Source organism: Dendroctonus ponderosae, unplaced genomic scaffold (assembly GCF_020466585.1).
Source record: "Dendroctonus ponderosae isolate FM_Combo_2020 unplaced genomic scaffold, Dpon_F_20191213v2 Dpon_F_20191213_2, whole genome shotgun sequence".
Classification (NCBI taxonomy): Eukaryota; Metazoa; Arthropoda; class Insecta; order Coleoptera; family Curculionidae; genus Dendroctonus; species Dendroctonus ponderosae.
In genome coordinates, this window is record NW_026018165.1 from 12,928,946 (window position 1) to 12,944,702 (window position 15,757).

A 15,757-nucleotide genomic window follows, 5' to 3' on the forward strand; every position below is an offset into this window, starting at 1 on the left:
AAGTTTCATTTAAATCGACCAAAAATCTGATTCGTGTGCGATTTGTAAACACAGTTGTAGAAATGGAAGGTTTCGCTCAACTGCAAGCTCTTTTTCAAAATTCAAAAACTCTTCATTCAGCGCAACTGGCAGTTTGAAATTCGCACACCCTATAGAAGACACTTCGCTCAAAAAACGCTGCAAGTTTCATTTATATCGACCAAAATCTGATTCGTGTGCGATTTGTAAACACAGTTCTAGAAATGGAAGGTTTCGCTCAACTGCAAGCTCTTTTTCAAAATTCAAAAACTCTTCATTCAGAGCAATTGGCATTTTGAAACTCACACACCCTATAGAAGACACTTCGCTCAAAAAACGCTGCAAGTTTCATTTAAATCGACCAAAAATCTGATTCGTGTGCGATTTGTAAACACAGTTGTAGAAATGGAAGGTTTCGCGCAACTGCAAGCTCCTTTTCAAAATTCAAAAACTGTTCACTCAGAGCAATTGGCATTTTGAAACTCACACACCCTTTAGAAGACACTTTGCTCAACAAACGCTGCAAGTTTCATGTAAATCGACCAAAAATCTGATTCGTGTGCGATTTGTAAACAGTTGTAGAAATGGAAGGTTTCGCTCAACTGCAAGCTCTTTTCCAAATTTAAAAACTCTTCATTCAGAGCAACTGGCATTTTGAAACTCACACACCCTATAGAAGACACTTTGCTCAAAAAACCCTGCAAGATTCATTTAAATCGTCGAAACATCTGATTCGTGCGCGTTTTGTAAACGCAGGTGTAGAATTAGAACATTTTATTCAATTGCACGCTCTTTTTTCAAAATTCAAAACTCCACATGCAGAGCAGCTGGTATTTTGAAATTCGCACACCCTGTAGAAGACACTTCTACAGGGTGTGTAATTTTCACAATTTGCCTCTTGCATACTTAATGAGTATGAAAATATTCAAAACATGCAAGATGTCTGGCGTTCAAAAAAAAACATAAATCCTTGAACTGAAAAAACATTGTCCTCTTTTAACCGAAATGAATAAATGCTGTTGAGTCTGAATTTTCCAAACCACTAAAAATAGGAACCAAGAAACGCAAATAGCATCTCATGATATATTAATGTTTTCAAGAGCGTGTCGGATTAAAAGTTAAAAATAAACCTCGGCGAGAAGTTTATTTCAGGTTATGCATAGTAAAACAGCGGACCTAAAAACAAAGGATCCTGACTGCTCCAGAACCATCTAAATAAAATATGAGTTTCCAAAATAATTCGAGTGAATCGACCGTTAAGCAATACGCAAAGTTCCGGCTGCATTAACCATTAACCGCAAGCAGGGAGTGAACAAACGAAAATTATATACACGATATTTGACTAAAAAGCTAATGATAATTTTTTTTCTGAAATAAAATTTATTTTTCATGTGTATAAAACTCGCTACTAGTGGGAATCTCGGGTAAACCAGAAAATAATTTGGACAAATGATTTTTTTAATAAACAGTATAAAATAGTTATTGTTTGTGTCATCCTTTAACATATACACATTTGGAAACCGTCTTAAAATAGCCTTTTCTACGCACGTTTAATTAATGAATCGATTGTTTTCCTCTCGGGAACAGAAAGGAAGTATTGAAATGAAGCTCACGAAAATAGCGAAAACCGAATCTAAATTTACTCGGACAACACGAGCAAGTGAACAACAGGAAAATATTATTGACCGTTTTACAAAAACGCAGAACGTAAATAAGCAAACTGTGAAAATCCTATGGGCAGTAGTTGAAAATAGAATTAAATGGCCAAAACATATTTAAGCTCGTGTTTTTGAATTGCAAATTCATCAGCTTTTTAAGCAATCGCTCTCATTGATCTAATAATTGATACTTTATTAAGATAGAAACCTTCAGCCAGCTTGAATAAGTAATTAACGAAATCCCATTATCCCATTTGAATCAAGGTTGGGGCATTTTGATACAATAAAGCAAGCAATGAATAAAGATTTTTGAAACATTATATGCTTGGAATCTCGCACTATGCATACTGTTATGGACTGCGGATGTTTTTCAGCAATGTTAAAAATAACTTTTTCCTTAAACAAACGGCAAAGATGAGTAAGTACTTGAACTTTTCAAACCTCAATACATCAACAGTACGAAACTGCAAGTCATTGATAAGCTATTTCTAGCTGAATTCCCGAAAGTCATTATTGTTAGCTCTGTTTTTCATATAACTATCCGATGTTCACTCACCTAACCTGATTAAATATTTAAATTCCCAGCAAACGAGTAACGTGTTATTATGACTAAAACCCTCATTATCCTCCATAAAGAATTTTTACAACAATGTAACAAAAAAACATTTAAATAACAATGTCAATCAAAGTACAATTAGAAATTAATTAGAGAGGTGCAATTTTAGTCCAGGAAATTTTTCAATGAACCTTAATCCAACGCGCAAACATCATTATAGACAATAATAAAACACCTGCGTATGTACGAAATGTTTAGTCGCAAGAAAAACGATTACAAAATAAATAGAGATTTAAAAGTTTGTATTAATCTGAGTTCGGTTCAGTTTTGTAACAGCCTAAGATTAGATTAACGATCGGGGAACAGGTGGATCGGGCAACAAGCTCAAAATTGCATCACCCATAAATTTAGGATATTCTATTTAGCTTGCGTTGTTTGCGAGATCAAGCAAATTTTAAAGCATCAGAGGAAAACCCAACGATAGACTAAACACTGAAATTATTGAAAAAAAGCACAAGCAATTTTATAACTGTGAATTTGTGGTTGAAAAAACCAGGTAAAAATGAACGGAAAACGATACGGCGTTGCCTGAGGAAATAAACTCACACTTTTACCCGAATCAAACAAAGCTTGAATAGAGTCAATTTTATTGGATTAACAAGCTGTCTCGACCGCTCTAATTCAATTCCATTAACTTCAATTAATTTTCATTAGGTGCTTATGAAGATCGTGTGAAAAAGTATCACGTTTAATCAATACCTCTTTACCTGAGTTGACCTTCTGTGTGAACATTTATTTTATCTTAGCCGCATTAAGGCATCAGTATAATTTGCATATTCATTTCGCCATTGTCGAGAGAAAAACGGCCAAAGTATTTTAACGAGTACGACCGCCAATATAAGAGTGTTGTTTTTTTAATAACCAAGAAGACTTCTTTCTAATAACGAAAAAGAATGAATCGATATGCCTGGCTTATTATTAGATGTTTAATATTAAAACCTAAATATTGCCAAAACCGGTAGCGATAAAGCTAAAACTTCATACATACAAATTGTTCAGAATCTTTGGGAAAACTTAAACTTGTAGGAAGATCCATTTAAAATAAGAGGTTTTTAAAAATTTTGGAGATATAAAGAGCAAAGCCACAGCATCCTGTAGGTATAATTGAATAAATCAATCAATAAAATCCACAAATCACATGCATACTGCATTGATAAATGTCCTCTGAAACTTTCAAAATCACCTGATTTACACAGAGGAAAAAAACAGCAATAAATGCAAAATTAAATTGCAGATTACAAAATTATGCGAAAATAAAACAGTTAGTTTCCGATATGGTGCATGTTTTCCAATCAATTGTCAGGTGACTCACAAGTTTATACATTAATTGTTAAGTCATTCGCTACATCAATTCAGTAAATGAAAGGTTTATTTACGCTTTATGTTACGGGAATTCAGTAAACCGATTACTGAGAAAAACTATCTTCGAAAGAATGTTTAATTATTAATGAATCGTTTTTATAAATGTCTTGGAAATAGTTCGCTGCAGCAAATATACTTTATTCTTAACATTGAACACTTGATGCGACGGTTTATTCAAGGTTCGCATGCTACTTTGTTTTACTTGTTATTCTTCAACTTTCATTTTCTTCTTTTCGAAGAAACAACAATCAAAGCCATCATTATAGATTAACTCAAAACTAACATAAAAACAAAATAAACTCTTTAAAACGACTTTATTAAATATAAACACAACATTTCTTAAATGTGCAGTTTCTGGTCACTTTCTAAGCAATTGCTCTCTATTTCTGCGTCATCTAGTTCCTCCTCTTCGGTATTGTCCAACAGAAGTTCCTTGTAGAGTTTGAGTTCGTCAAGTTCTTATCACTGCATAATTTCTTTTCCTGTCGGATTTTTGTTGTTTTGTGAGCTTCCACTGTTGCTTGCACTTTTCTATACGATTCTTAATCGATAGAAATGATGGCCACTAGCTACTCCAAATCGGCAAAAAAACCAAATGTTCGCTGCTTTTGAAAAAACGATTAACCGTAGAAAACGACCGCATATATAAAATAAAAAAATGTTTACATGTTTGCGTGTACCTACATGATATTGGCACAAGGTTGTGGCCAAGGATAATGATATATGTATGTAGTGAATTTAATATTCAGATGAAGTACATTTGTGTGTACATATTTGACGCAATGAAATGGCTTGCATCAATTCGCTTATTTCAGACATTATTGACTCAGATTCCAAAACCATTTATAGGTCAGAAAAAGACTCGCCTTGGGTGTGCGTGAACTGAACTAAACTGTTTAACAAAATAATCACCGCCAATTTTACCCTAACTTTGAACATGAATAAATTCTAATTGCTGGAGCGATTGAAATTATGTTTGAAGCGATATCGAGTCCAATCATTTTTCTATCACTCCAGGTTTTTGCAAAAATTTCGCACTTTAGATAAAGTTTCTAGAGAGTGGAAATCCAAGATAAGGTTTTTTGTTCAACTGGAGCAGGCTAAACTCAAAAATTTAGCATTGTTTCATATTCCACCGTGTAGGAACTTTACCTGAAGTCACTTCTTTTTTGTAAAAACACGGACTGACAAAAAAGAATTGGGTTAGATATAGCTTCAAACAGAAATTACTTCGCTGGCGTCAATCAAAACTTATCCAGTTTCAAAGTTTTCAAAGGGCAAGAACAATTGTTGTTAAAACACAATACTAAATTTGTGTTTGTTTGAACAAAAACCAAGTTCTCCGTGTTCGCTGTAGTTAAATTCTTGATTAGATGACCAATTTTTTTAATTTATTGCAAAAAATAATATTATTAAAACATGAACATCGTGAACAAACCTTGAGATCTAAATTCAATAGGAGAGACTATTCCAAGACATAATAAAACTTTTAAATTACAAGATAAATAGGTAAGAAACAAAAGAATACAAGATGTGACATCCCAATAACTTAGTGGACAAGGCTTTAGGTGAAACTATAGTATAACTATGATAAAGCCTGTTGCAGAGGAATGTGAAGGCAAATTCACTTGAGACCTGGACATTTTAAAATTTCAATATTGGTAATCTTTATTGTAACATTCGAATTTTGTCCTGAAAAGCACGCAAGATATATTTGAATAATTGAGCAACTTTCACTTCTGAAGAAACTAAACTAGTACTGACTGTTCCATTCCATTTTTTCCACTACTTTTCTTAGGCGGAGAAATCTTTTAGGCCTATTCGCTTTTCTGAGTTATTCATAAACAATATTTCTCCATCTTTTCGTGAGAATATTATGAGTCACTTCTGAAGTGATCCTCTATCATCAAATAAAATTTTGATGATTGGGTTCGTGTCCTTATCTACTATGGTGTGTTGGTTATATTCGTTGAATGTTTCATTAAATGCTCATTCCTTTCTTTTTATACCAATTGTGAGTAATGCATCAATTTTTATACATTACAATATGCACACTGCTAGAAACCTATTGATAGCAGTTAATCAGGCAGGTTTTTATCACATGACAGAAATACAATAAAGATTAAGTACGACAAAGAAAATAACTCAACAACAACGGATGTTAAATTCAATTCATACTTAAGGCGTTCGTTAGAGAATGACTTTCTTATCTCAGACAAAAGTTGTGCATAAATGTGTTAGGTATTGCTCTAAGTAAGGCGGTTTTGCAAAAGGATGCTATATAAGTTAATTGGGGACTTTTTCTACCTTCACCTTTAGACTAGAGGACATAATTTTACCAAGCAAAGTTCAACAATTAAGTACACGTCTGATAGTTGACTTTCCGCAAAATTGTAATTGGTTATACTTGATACCACAGATGTAATGCGTTTTCAAGAAAGAACATTCATTTGCCAAAAGATCTTCAATTATGGAACTTTCACTCAGATTTTCAGTGTGAACATGATGCCTGGGTTTTAATCTAATTGTAACGCATCCAGGCTAAACCTGGTAAGCCAACCATGCATGGGCGGATTACTAATGCACCTATGTAATATACAACTAATAGGAAAACTTATCACTTACCTCATTCGTACAAATAAACACCAGCAATCCATAGAAGTACAGCTTTGACGACAAAGTCCTCATTTTGCTTTGCCCACTTAAGAACTAATGTATTTTAATCACAGATTTGTCGCGTTTTAACCGAACTATTTGCTAAAATGTCTTTTAAGACCGCACAAACATCATCGATTGAACTTTCACACAAATACTACAAATAAATTAATGAATCACTCGCTTTTAAGTCTGGAGTGACAGAGAAATTCTGACATGTCTCAACCCAAAACTGAAAATCAGGAAAACAATAAAGCGCATGCGATCTGCAAATCGACGTTGCCATATGTAACAAATAAAGTATTTTTTAAGATTGAAGCATTTTCTACTATAGTGGCAACGCGAAAGATGGCCATTCCAGCTTGACAGTAAACGTCAGGAAGTTTCCAGTCTGGGGAAAATGCGTTTTTTTGTTGAAACCGCACTACCGGTAGGGAAAATAGCACGAAACTGGGGAGAAAAGCATTCAAAAATAAAAAATCCACAACTTTTCGCGAGAAAATTGAAAAGTCCGCAACATTTTTGAATTTTTGCCGGCGATCGCGCACTGCCTTTCAACCGACATTGAGCTACAAACTGATTCGACTGTGAGGGACGCATTTGAAAGCTTCCAAACTGAACCAAATTATGTTTACCAGCCTTTTCCTACATTAATCTGATGTGAATATTGCGATTTAAAAATTCTCATCGAAGATAAACAACATAACTTATAAACAAAAAGAATATTGCCGTCCATGCGGCCAAAAACAATGGCATCGCGTTCAAAGTGAGCACGAACGCACGCATGTTTATCAATCGCACGACGAAACCATAGTTTACTCAATCAAAATACTTATTATTTTAATAGTCATCGAAGATAAAAAATAGTTTAAAAAAACTACCCTTCGTTCTTATTTACTTCGCAAACAAAAGCAAAAAAACTAACTGGCAGACAAAGCAAAAAGTATATAATAAATATAACCAAAAGACTGTACAATGATTTAATAATTTTATTATATACACATAAAATCAACGTAACAAATATCTGACAGCTGAGGTAAAAGTAACATTTGGATTGGCATTATTTCAAGTGACAGCTGGTTATATTGATAAATGCAGATTCGCCTATTTCCAACTCATTAGAGGAAAATTGATAAAAACTCCTCATAAATATTCACTGAAATAAATATTATGAAAATTTCGAAAAACGACATGCTATGGACGAAGTTGAAAATTATGCAATTTTTACCATAAACCATCAACCCCGTCAATCTTTCTATAAATGTAATTTTGCCCTTGATGCAATAAAACATGTATTGATGAACTGAAAGACGTTAAATATGCAGTACAAGCCTTTAAATTCATAAATTGAAGATGAGAAAAAAAATAACAAGCTATATTAAAATAATATAGTCATAATCTTAGAATTTAAAAGGCTGTACAACTCAAACACAACAAAAAAATAATTATGCAAATTATGTTGTGACTGATTTGAGGAATTTTGCTTTTCTCTCAAAACCAGTTCTGGCGGTTCGCAGTAATAAATTACGGTCTTATCTTTGATTGTTCGAACATTTAAATTCACAAAATCATGGAAACAGGGTCTTCTAGACCTTCCTTGAAGGCTTGCAGCCATCTCGCACCAACGGCACCATCGACAACTCGATGATCGCAACTAAGAGTTACTGTCAAGTATTGGGCTTCTCTGAATCTAGAAAAAAACCGCTATTGTTAAAGATTGAAACGTAAAATCAGCTGGAAAGAATGGGGGTAACTTTGACTACAACGTAAAAATAGTTTAATAAATCACTTACCCTTTTTCTTTGGATTCATCCGGCACCAACCTCGTAACGCTCGTTCCTATAGCAAGGATACAGCTCTGAGGCGGGTTGATGATGGCACTAAAATGACTAATACCAAACATGCCCAAGTTGGACACACTAATGGTGCCTCCTATAAGCAATTTTTTTCTATTAACGATTACTCAAATCCAGAGAACTTTGTTCAAACTACCTTGGAACTCTTGTGGTTGAAGTTTTCCGTCCCTGGCTTTGGCAGCCAATTCTTTCACTGCCCGGCTGATTTGTACGACGCCTTTATTGTTGGCCTCCCAGACGATTGGCGTGATTAGGCCTTTATCGGTGGAAACTGCCACACTAACATCGACATTCTTATACTGTCTTATGGTTGAGTCAAACCAGTGTGAATTCGCTTCGGGCACCTGAAAAATTCCAGAAGTTTTAATTTGTTGGCCTAAGAAACACAATTCACAACCAACCTTCTGAGATGCAACAGCGGTAGCTTTTATAATAAAATCGTTAACGCTGAGTTTCACGCCGGATTTTTCCAATTTCTTGTTGTATTTTGCGCGGACTTTCAGCAGAGCATCGACGTTTATTTCTTGAGTGAGATAATAATGGGGGATCAGCTGCTTCGATTCCAGCAGCCTTTTAGCGATAGTTTTGCGGATGTTGGACACTGAAAAAAAAGTTTTTGATTGACGACCATAATCCAACTAAAGTTCAGCGATAGATACCTGGAATGTCAACATATGGGCCTGGAGCGGAAGGAGCTGCATGCGATACAGCTGGCCCTGAAGGTGCGCCAGGAGCTGGAGCGGATGGAGCGCCAGCCGCGGGAGCTGCATAATTAAATTTGTCACATTAACTAGTTGTTTTAAGAAGGCAGGCAATCACCGAACTAGGAACGCTACTTCACATCTTCGATCGATTAAAAGTACATGTTTTTCTAATTCTTAGGGCCCTTTACCTTGCGCTCCTAAATCAGAAGATGTAATCGCACCGAACAGGCCCGTTCCTTTTCCTTGAAGTCGGATATTCCTCTGCTCAGCCAGTCTTTTGGCCATAGGACTAGCATATACTCTATCTGTTGCTCCAACATTTGCAGGTGCTCCTGAAGTAATAGGATTATTGAAATTCCAGGTTTTTTGAATGGCTCAATTGATCAAATCAAGTTTTCCTTGTTTGTTTTTTAACTTTTTGAATGACTTAAGAAGTATCCATTTCAGTATTTGAATTATAAAAATTAAAAAAAGTGATCACCTTTAGAAATTAAAGGAGCAGCTTGTTGGCTACAAACATTGAAATTTGAAATCAGATTAGATAAAGTATCAGAAAAAAACTATGTACTTTTACTCAAACATTTGCCAAAACAACATAGATTAGGCAAAATATCAACAAATTTACATTTCCCGTTATTATTATCTAAAAACTTCATTTTTTCAATAGTACAAGTTCAAAAACCCGTGCCGCTTAACCTTGACGCTGCCTGATAACTTTGCTTGGATAAACATTATGTAATAATTAATGAGTGATTTCCAGTCGCAAGAGTTGGCTAAAACAATTAACGTTGGCGGTACCGAAACTAATTGAGGAAGAACTACAATACACTACCTGCAGGTGCTGCAGCTGTTGGTGCTGGAGCTGAAGGTGCAGCAGAAGGTGGCGGAGGTGCAGCCGCTTTAGGGGGAGCCGCAACTTCATCATCTTTGAAGTCTTTGAATGCTGCTAAATCGGCTTCATTTTCCACAATGATACAGACCTGCACAAAAAAAAGAAATAATCATGTTTCAAAAACGCAAATAAATTGCTGCTAACTCAAATTTAGATCGCAATATTTTGAATATACATGATGACTTTTCATAGTGCAGATCTTCTAAATAGGAAGATTGTATGATAGTGAACCGAATATAAAGCCAGATCTAAAGCTTCAAAAAATGGAAAGGTTTGTAGTTCCGATTATTTCAAAAATGTGTAGATAATTGTTCTGAAAATGCGACAAAATGAATCATTTCTTTAATTGACGGACTAAAAGAGTATGTACTTTATCACATTTGCAAAACAATCATCTGCAAGTTCTTTAAACGTGCTTTAGTACAAAAAACTGTAAACTATTTAATCTTTTTGACCAATTTTGTTTGTTTAGCCAAAATACTAAACGTTCTAATTGAAAGATTTACCAGTTTGCCAATGGGAACGTCTTTGGAACCAGCTGGAATTAAAATCTTCGCCAGATACCCTTCTTCTGGAGTCTCAAAGCCCATGGTGGCCTTATCTGTTTCGATTTCTGCTAGCAAATCCCCCTCATTTAACTTGTCGCCCTGTAAAAATAAACATTCTGGCTCCGAATTTCACAAAATCTTGCAATCAAAGTGTTACCTCTTTTTTCTCCCAGCTGATAATCGTACCCAATTCCATGGTAGGAGACAATGCTGGCAGCGTTACCCGAATATGGGACGGTAGGCTGCCGCTTGAGAAGTATTTTACTAAAAGCTGTGGAGTTATGGCCTGATGAACTAATATTTGGTTTTTGCAGTTGTGGGATAGTGATCTGAAATTAGACAAGTAAATTTCTAGTTTCCATTTTTTTAGTCCTTAATCTAGATATTTAAGCTCCTTTTTTTATCTTAGAGTTTATGACACAGTCCTTAAAAATCTACAGTGTTTGGTTTAAACAATATTTAAAAAACGCACTGTTTACCGTGCGTTAACGCTTCCATTCCGAAATATCATTCCCAAAATATATCGACAAACACTCTGTATATTTTAATTCATAAAATAAGTGAGCTTTTTAAAATCCAAAGCTTCGGAAATTTTCAACAATGTAGATACTCAAGCGGCATGAATCCGAAGGTTTCCAAGTTCCTAATTTGTTCTATGTTCCTAATGTTACTTTCTACTCAAGTTCAAGTGATTCGACCCTGATTTTAATGACCAACAAATATGCGAGTTTTACTCAAAATAACAAACTTGCAGCGTATCAAGTTCAAATAGGCAATTTTTGGGGCTGCAAAAATTTTAAAAAGGAAGCCGAATAAACCAAAAAACTAAACGTGTGTGTTGAAACATTTAGTGCAAATTATTCAAGCAATCTTTTCATTAAATGCACTTGATCATTAAATGGATAATGCTATTGCATTTCAATGGTTACCCTCAAAGTGACCCCGAAGGCCCGCACATGTTCTAACTACATAAATGGATCAATTTTTTTTCAATGTTGCATAACATTGAATTGAGGGTACACATGTTCTTATCTTTGAGTGCAAGCAAATACCACTTGATGTTAAAGAATCTAGATAAATACCTATAGAACGGCTAAGACCTCAATTGAAGGGGCTGAAAGCCATACAGGTGAGGACTTGTTATGTCAGTTTAAACCGTGATTATGTAAGTAAATCGAGGACGAATTGAACGGCAGGAAAGCCGCAAAAATGCATTACCTGTGAGAGTGTCTGCTCCTCACACATTGAGTGGCCAGGTTCCGATAACATTGTGTACGAAAGGCTATTCTAACCACCTCCTTGGTGACATCGCTTTTGAGAATTACAGTCCGGAACATGGTTGATTTTTGTCAATTAAACTTGTACGACTTCTTAAGGTTGGCGAAACAGAGGGCGACCGAAACTTTTATTCACTATCCTCCTAAGGTCATTTAAAAGACTTCCACGACCGAAATCTGTGTTTCTGACGTTATCTCGTGTCGAAAACCTCGCGAGTTTGACAAACTATTTTAGTATCTTTTTACTATATGACGTCAAACTGACAGGCTTAGGCACGTGTCTACTACGACATACGTGTCTTGGTTAGTCAACGCGATAGTGTGAAATACATATAGAGAAATATGTCGGTTCATAAACTGCCGACGAACTTTTGGAGTTTTCTTTGAAGAATACTGCACTGGATGATCGGTAGTTTGAATAGATACGCATAGAGGGCTCCCCACGTATTGGCTGGGACTTGCATGAAGTGATGGGATTGTCGAGCGTCGTTCGAGTCTGATGGGTGAAAGACCTCGCAAATTGGCTAAAAATGAAGTAGGAATTTTACGTTCAGTTCATTCAGTTGCGGGAATTGCTTGCTTATAGTAATTTACTTGGATTATGCGCTCTTCAGCAACACTATTCGAAAACTGAGAGGTTGTTAACCTCAAACGTCAAAAATTTTACCAAAGGTCAAGCTAGTTTATCAGCGCTTGCTCACTTATAAAAAATGCCTGTACCTACAACGTTTCTTAGTGGTGTTGTTCGCAAAGTGCGATTTTGACCACTTTCCTCATTTCAGATTTTAATTTAAAAAATATGTTTTTGTCTCCTTTCCTCGTGTGCTCGCCAGTTGTCTTGTCCCTTTCCATTATACAGGGTGGTTCAATTTTCTCTCAAACCTCGCGAAAAATCCATATAAACGTAGTTACGGAAGCACTTCGTCTCCGAGGATTCAATGCCGATCATTGAATCCTCTTTAATGCGTTTTTTGTGCCGAGCCCTTCGAGCACGACACTGATTGAGAGGCAAAAGCTGAAAATGGCAATTTTAGAATGTTTGCGCGTCCAAACCAGTGTTGTGCTTGAAGATAATCGCACAACTTTGGCAACCAAAAGTGTTTGATGTATTTGTTGTTCCAAACCTGTCGGACACGACCTTAATTTGACACTATCTGACATTTTTGTTGCCCAATCAGTGGCACAACAAATACATTAGACACCTTCGAATGTCAACTTGTCAATATTTTTGTACTGCGCCACTGAAGTTTAAGTGATTTAAAAAAAACCTTTTTGCAATTTAGAAATTAAAATTTCTTGTCAGTTTCCACATACAAGTGGAGGCAAAATTTAGAAAAACCTGCAAACATATGTAACGCTGCTGACTAAAATGAGCAATTATTATTATTTCTGAAGCCCCAACAAGCACGAAAACTAATTACAAAAGCCGACTGAGAGCCATGATTATTTTCATAAGGCCCGTTCTATACTATTCGCGTTTCGCGCCAGTGCATTCCACTCTCAGGTCATTCATACCTAAGGTCTGTTGATGACTCGCCAAAGCGATCAACAGTCATCTCACCTCCCTCGTCTGTTTCCATCTTCTTCCACCCCATCATAGTGTTATGCAGACGTACGTCCCAGCTAAGTGGAATATTCGCGCCGACTGCTTCTTGATGGGGGGTTGGCGCAGGGTTTTAGGGCAATCAGGCCGCCCTCTTTTGCTACGTCATCTACTACGCCGTACTTTCAGGCGACTGATCGATAGAACTGAACGGCAACGTAGTGGTAAAAGCCATCCTAAATATAGGGCTCATTTCCTGGAAATAAACTGTTAATTCATTTGGGGGTCTGATTAATGGAAGACTGCGCCAACCGATGCTTAGATTCGCCCCTTATTTTCATATTACGCAGCACAAAAACCATTAAATGTTGTACTGTGGTATAACTGAAAAATCAATCCATTTAACACTTTTCATAACTCAGGAACTTACGACTCACCAAGATGTTTAAAATTCTACGCGAAATTGTCTTTAGGCCTAATGGTTACCAAGAGATTAATTTCTTGATTTTTTAAGGACGGAATAAAATGATGCTAACTAAAGCTATATTTGGTAATTTTTTTATGTTGCGTCTAATAGAAGTAATTATGGTTGCTTAATTTGCCGAATACTAAAGAAACTTGCGTTTTTTAATGAAAATTGTTTATAATTGGCTCAGACTTCTTATTTTGTTCTCAATTCAATGATATAAATGTTTCCAATAATTCAAAAATACCGTGGAAAATGTTTCTAGAAGGCTTTGGAACTATTAATTAAAACGTCATCTGTCAATAAGAATGTCACTCCAACAATTAAAAATAAAAAAACGCATTAAAAACTGTATTTCAATTTAAAAATAAATGTTTCAAAATATCAAAAATCCCCCATTATCAATTTTTTTCATTAGTGAAACAAAATTAATTAAACGCTCCAAACTCATCCGTGCCCTATGGCACATTTCCCGTCGATTTTCGCATAAAATGTTCATATTGCTCCTCAAAATCGCGGAATTTTTCATTAGATAGTGATCAGACTATCCGGACATTCTCCAACCGAGAACAATTGCGCCTGATAAGAAATTGCGCATTTTGCAGCGATGCAGTCTGGTCCCGAGCATGCAACCCCATCACATCCTCATCCACCCAGTTACATTGATCGACCCCATTTCTAAGCCTGGCGGCCTATTTTATCTTCCCCAAAACAAAACGGCGTGGTCGCCCACTGTTGCCAACTGCCGCCCCTGTCTGGACAGATTCCATGGATAGATATCACAATATAGGTTAAGTACGGGACAGATAAAGTGCAACACGCCCATAAACCGGGTAGCCCAACATTGACGCCAGTTTTATTTAGCTAGGATTACTTGGGAAGCCCAAGGGATATCAAGCAAAACATTCGCGACGTTTTGCCAACACGAATGGCTTACATCCTCAGAGGTTTTTTGCTGGGCAGCTTAGACGGGAGTGATTAACACTGATTTTTTCGGACTTTAAGGCAAGGAGGGGCTCGGCGCAGCACCACCCTGAAGATGGAAGCCATAAGTGCGTGCGAAACGTCAGGGAGACATTATTTTCCACGACGGCATCAAAGCCCGAAAAATTCATCAGTTGATATTATCTGAGCTCGAACATTCATAGATTAATTCAAAACCGACTTAACTCAGTGCAAACTTTAAATAAGGCTGAAAAATTGCCAGAAGTGAACAACACGAAACCAAAGTGACCAGCAAAAGTAAAATTTCCAATTTTTCTGATTCTTTTAAATTATTGTACAGATAGAAGAAAGTAAACACCAAGATTTCAGGCAAATAATAGTAAATTTTTTACGTTTTTAAAATGTAAATTCCTGCTATTCCCCGCTTACGACAAATCACTAATACTAGGATTAATTTTTCCGCTCAAATGAATAAAGCCATTAATAAATAATTTATGCGCTTACCCTGATCTAGAACAGGTTTTTTTATTGGAACGAGTCGTAAATCCGACAACCCCGTCTGTATAGAGGTCGAGGGGGTTGGCTCCCATCTAAAAAGGAAAGGGATGATGCGGAAGAACGCGGAAACGACGTATTAGAGTTTACAGGATTAATGAGTGAACGATATTGGTATTTATGAGTTAGAGGTTTGGGGCCGGTATAGTCGTCTACCCTCTCACGTATACGTGATAAATGGCACGAACGCACAAACTTCCCCTCGACCATTTGTTCGTCGCCATCAAAATCTGTCAACAGAGTTATTTTTTTCCGAACACCCTAATTAAATGTTGGTTTTTTCATCGTGCAGGCCTTCGAACAGTGCTCAGCTTTCAGTTAAAAAAATATTGTGCCGTAAGATAGAAATTAAATTAGGCAACAATCCTGCACCGACAATCTCAGGCAATAATATTATGTAAATCCTTTTGGCTTGATGGGATTATTCGCGCAGCGAAACCACTAAGCTGCAGGAGATATTTGTCATTTGCTGCTTTATCTGCCAACACAAGCGTTAAAAATAGTAAATTATTGATTTTTAACCGAAAAAAAAAACTTTTTCTAATCTAAATCCTTTTCTCACTCTCACACATCGACTTTCCGAAGACAACTAACCCCGCTAATGCAAGGGCGGATCCAGGGGGGATCATGGGGGTCATGACCCCCCCATTCAATTCTCTATC

The 15,757-nt window shown here is 36.2% G+C and overlaps 1 protein-coding gene across 1 annotated transcript; it reads right to left on the reverse strand.

Annotated features, from left to right (window-relative positions):
- Positions 1 to 7,284: 7,284 nt before the first annotated feature.
- LOC125503349 (dihydrolipoyllysine-residue acetyltransferase component of pyruvate dehydrogenase complex, mitochondrial-like) lies at positions 7,285 to 11,824 on the reverse strand (the record flags this gene model as incomplete). The annotated part of the gene is given in 10 exon segments (XM_048663455.1): positions 7,285 to 7,999; positions 8,103 to 8,241; positions 8,302 to 8,509; positions 8,567 to 8,766; positions 8,825 to 8,929; positions 9,058 to 9,201; positions 9,702 to 9,849; positions 10,268 to 10,408; positions 10,467 to 10,638; positions 11,528 to 11,824. Coding segments are annotated over 10 exon segments (1,506 nt in total). The 3' UTR covers positions 7,285 to 7,869.
- Positions 11,825 to 15,757: the final 3,933 nt, after the last annotated feature.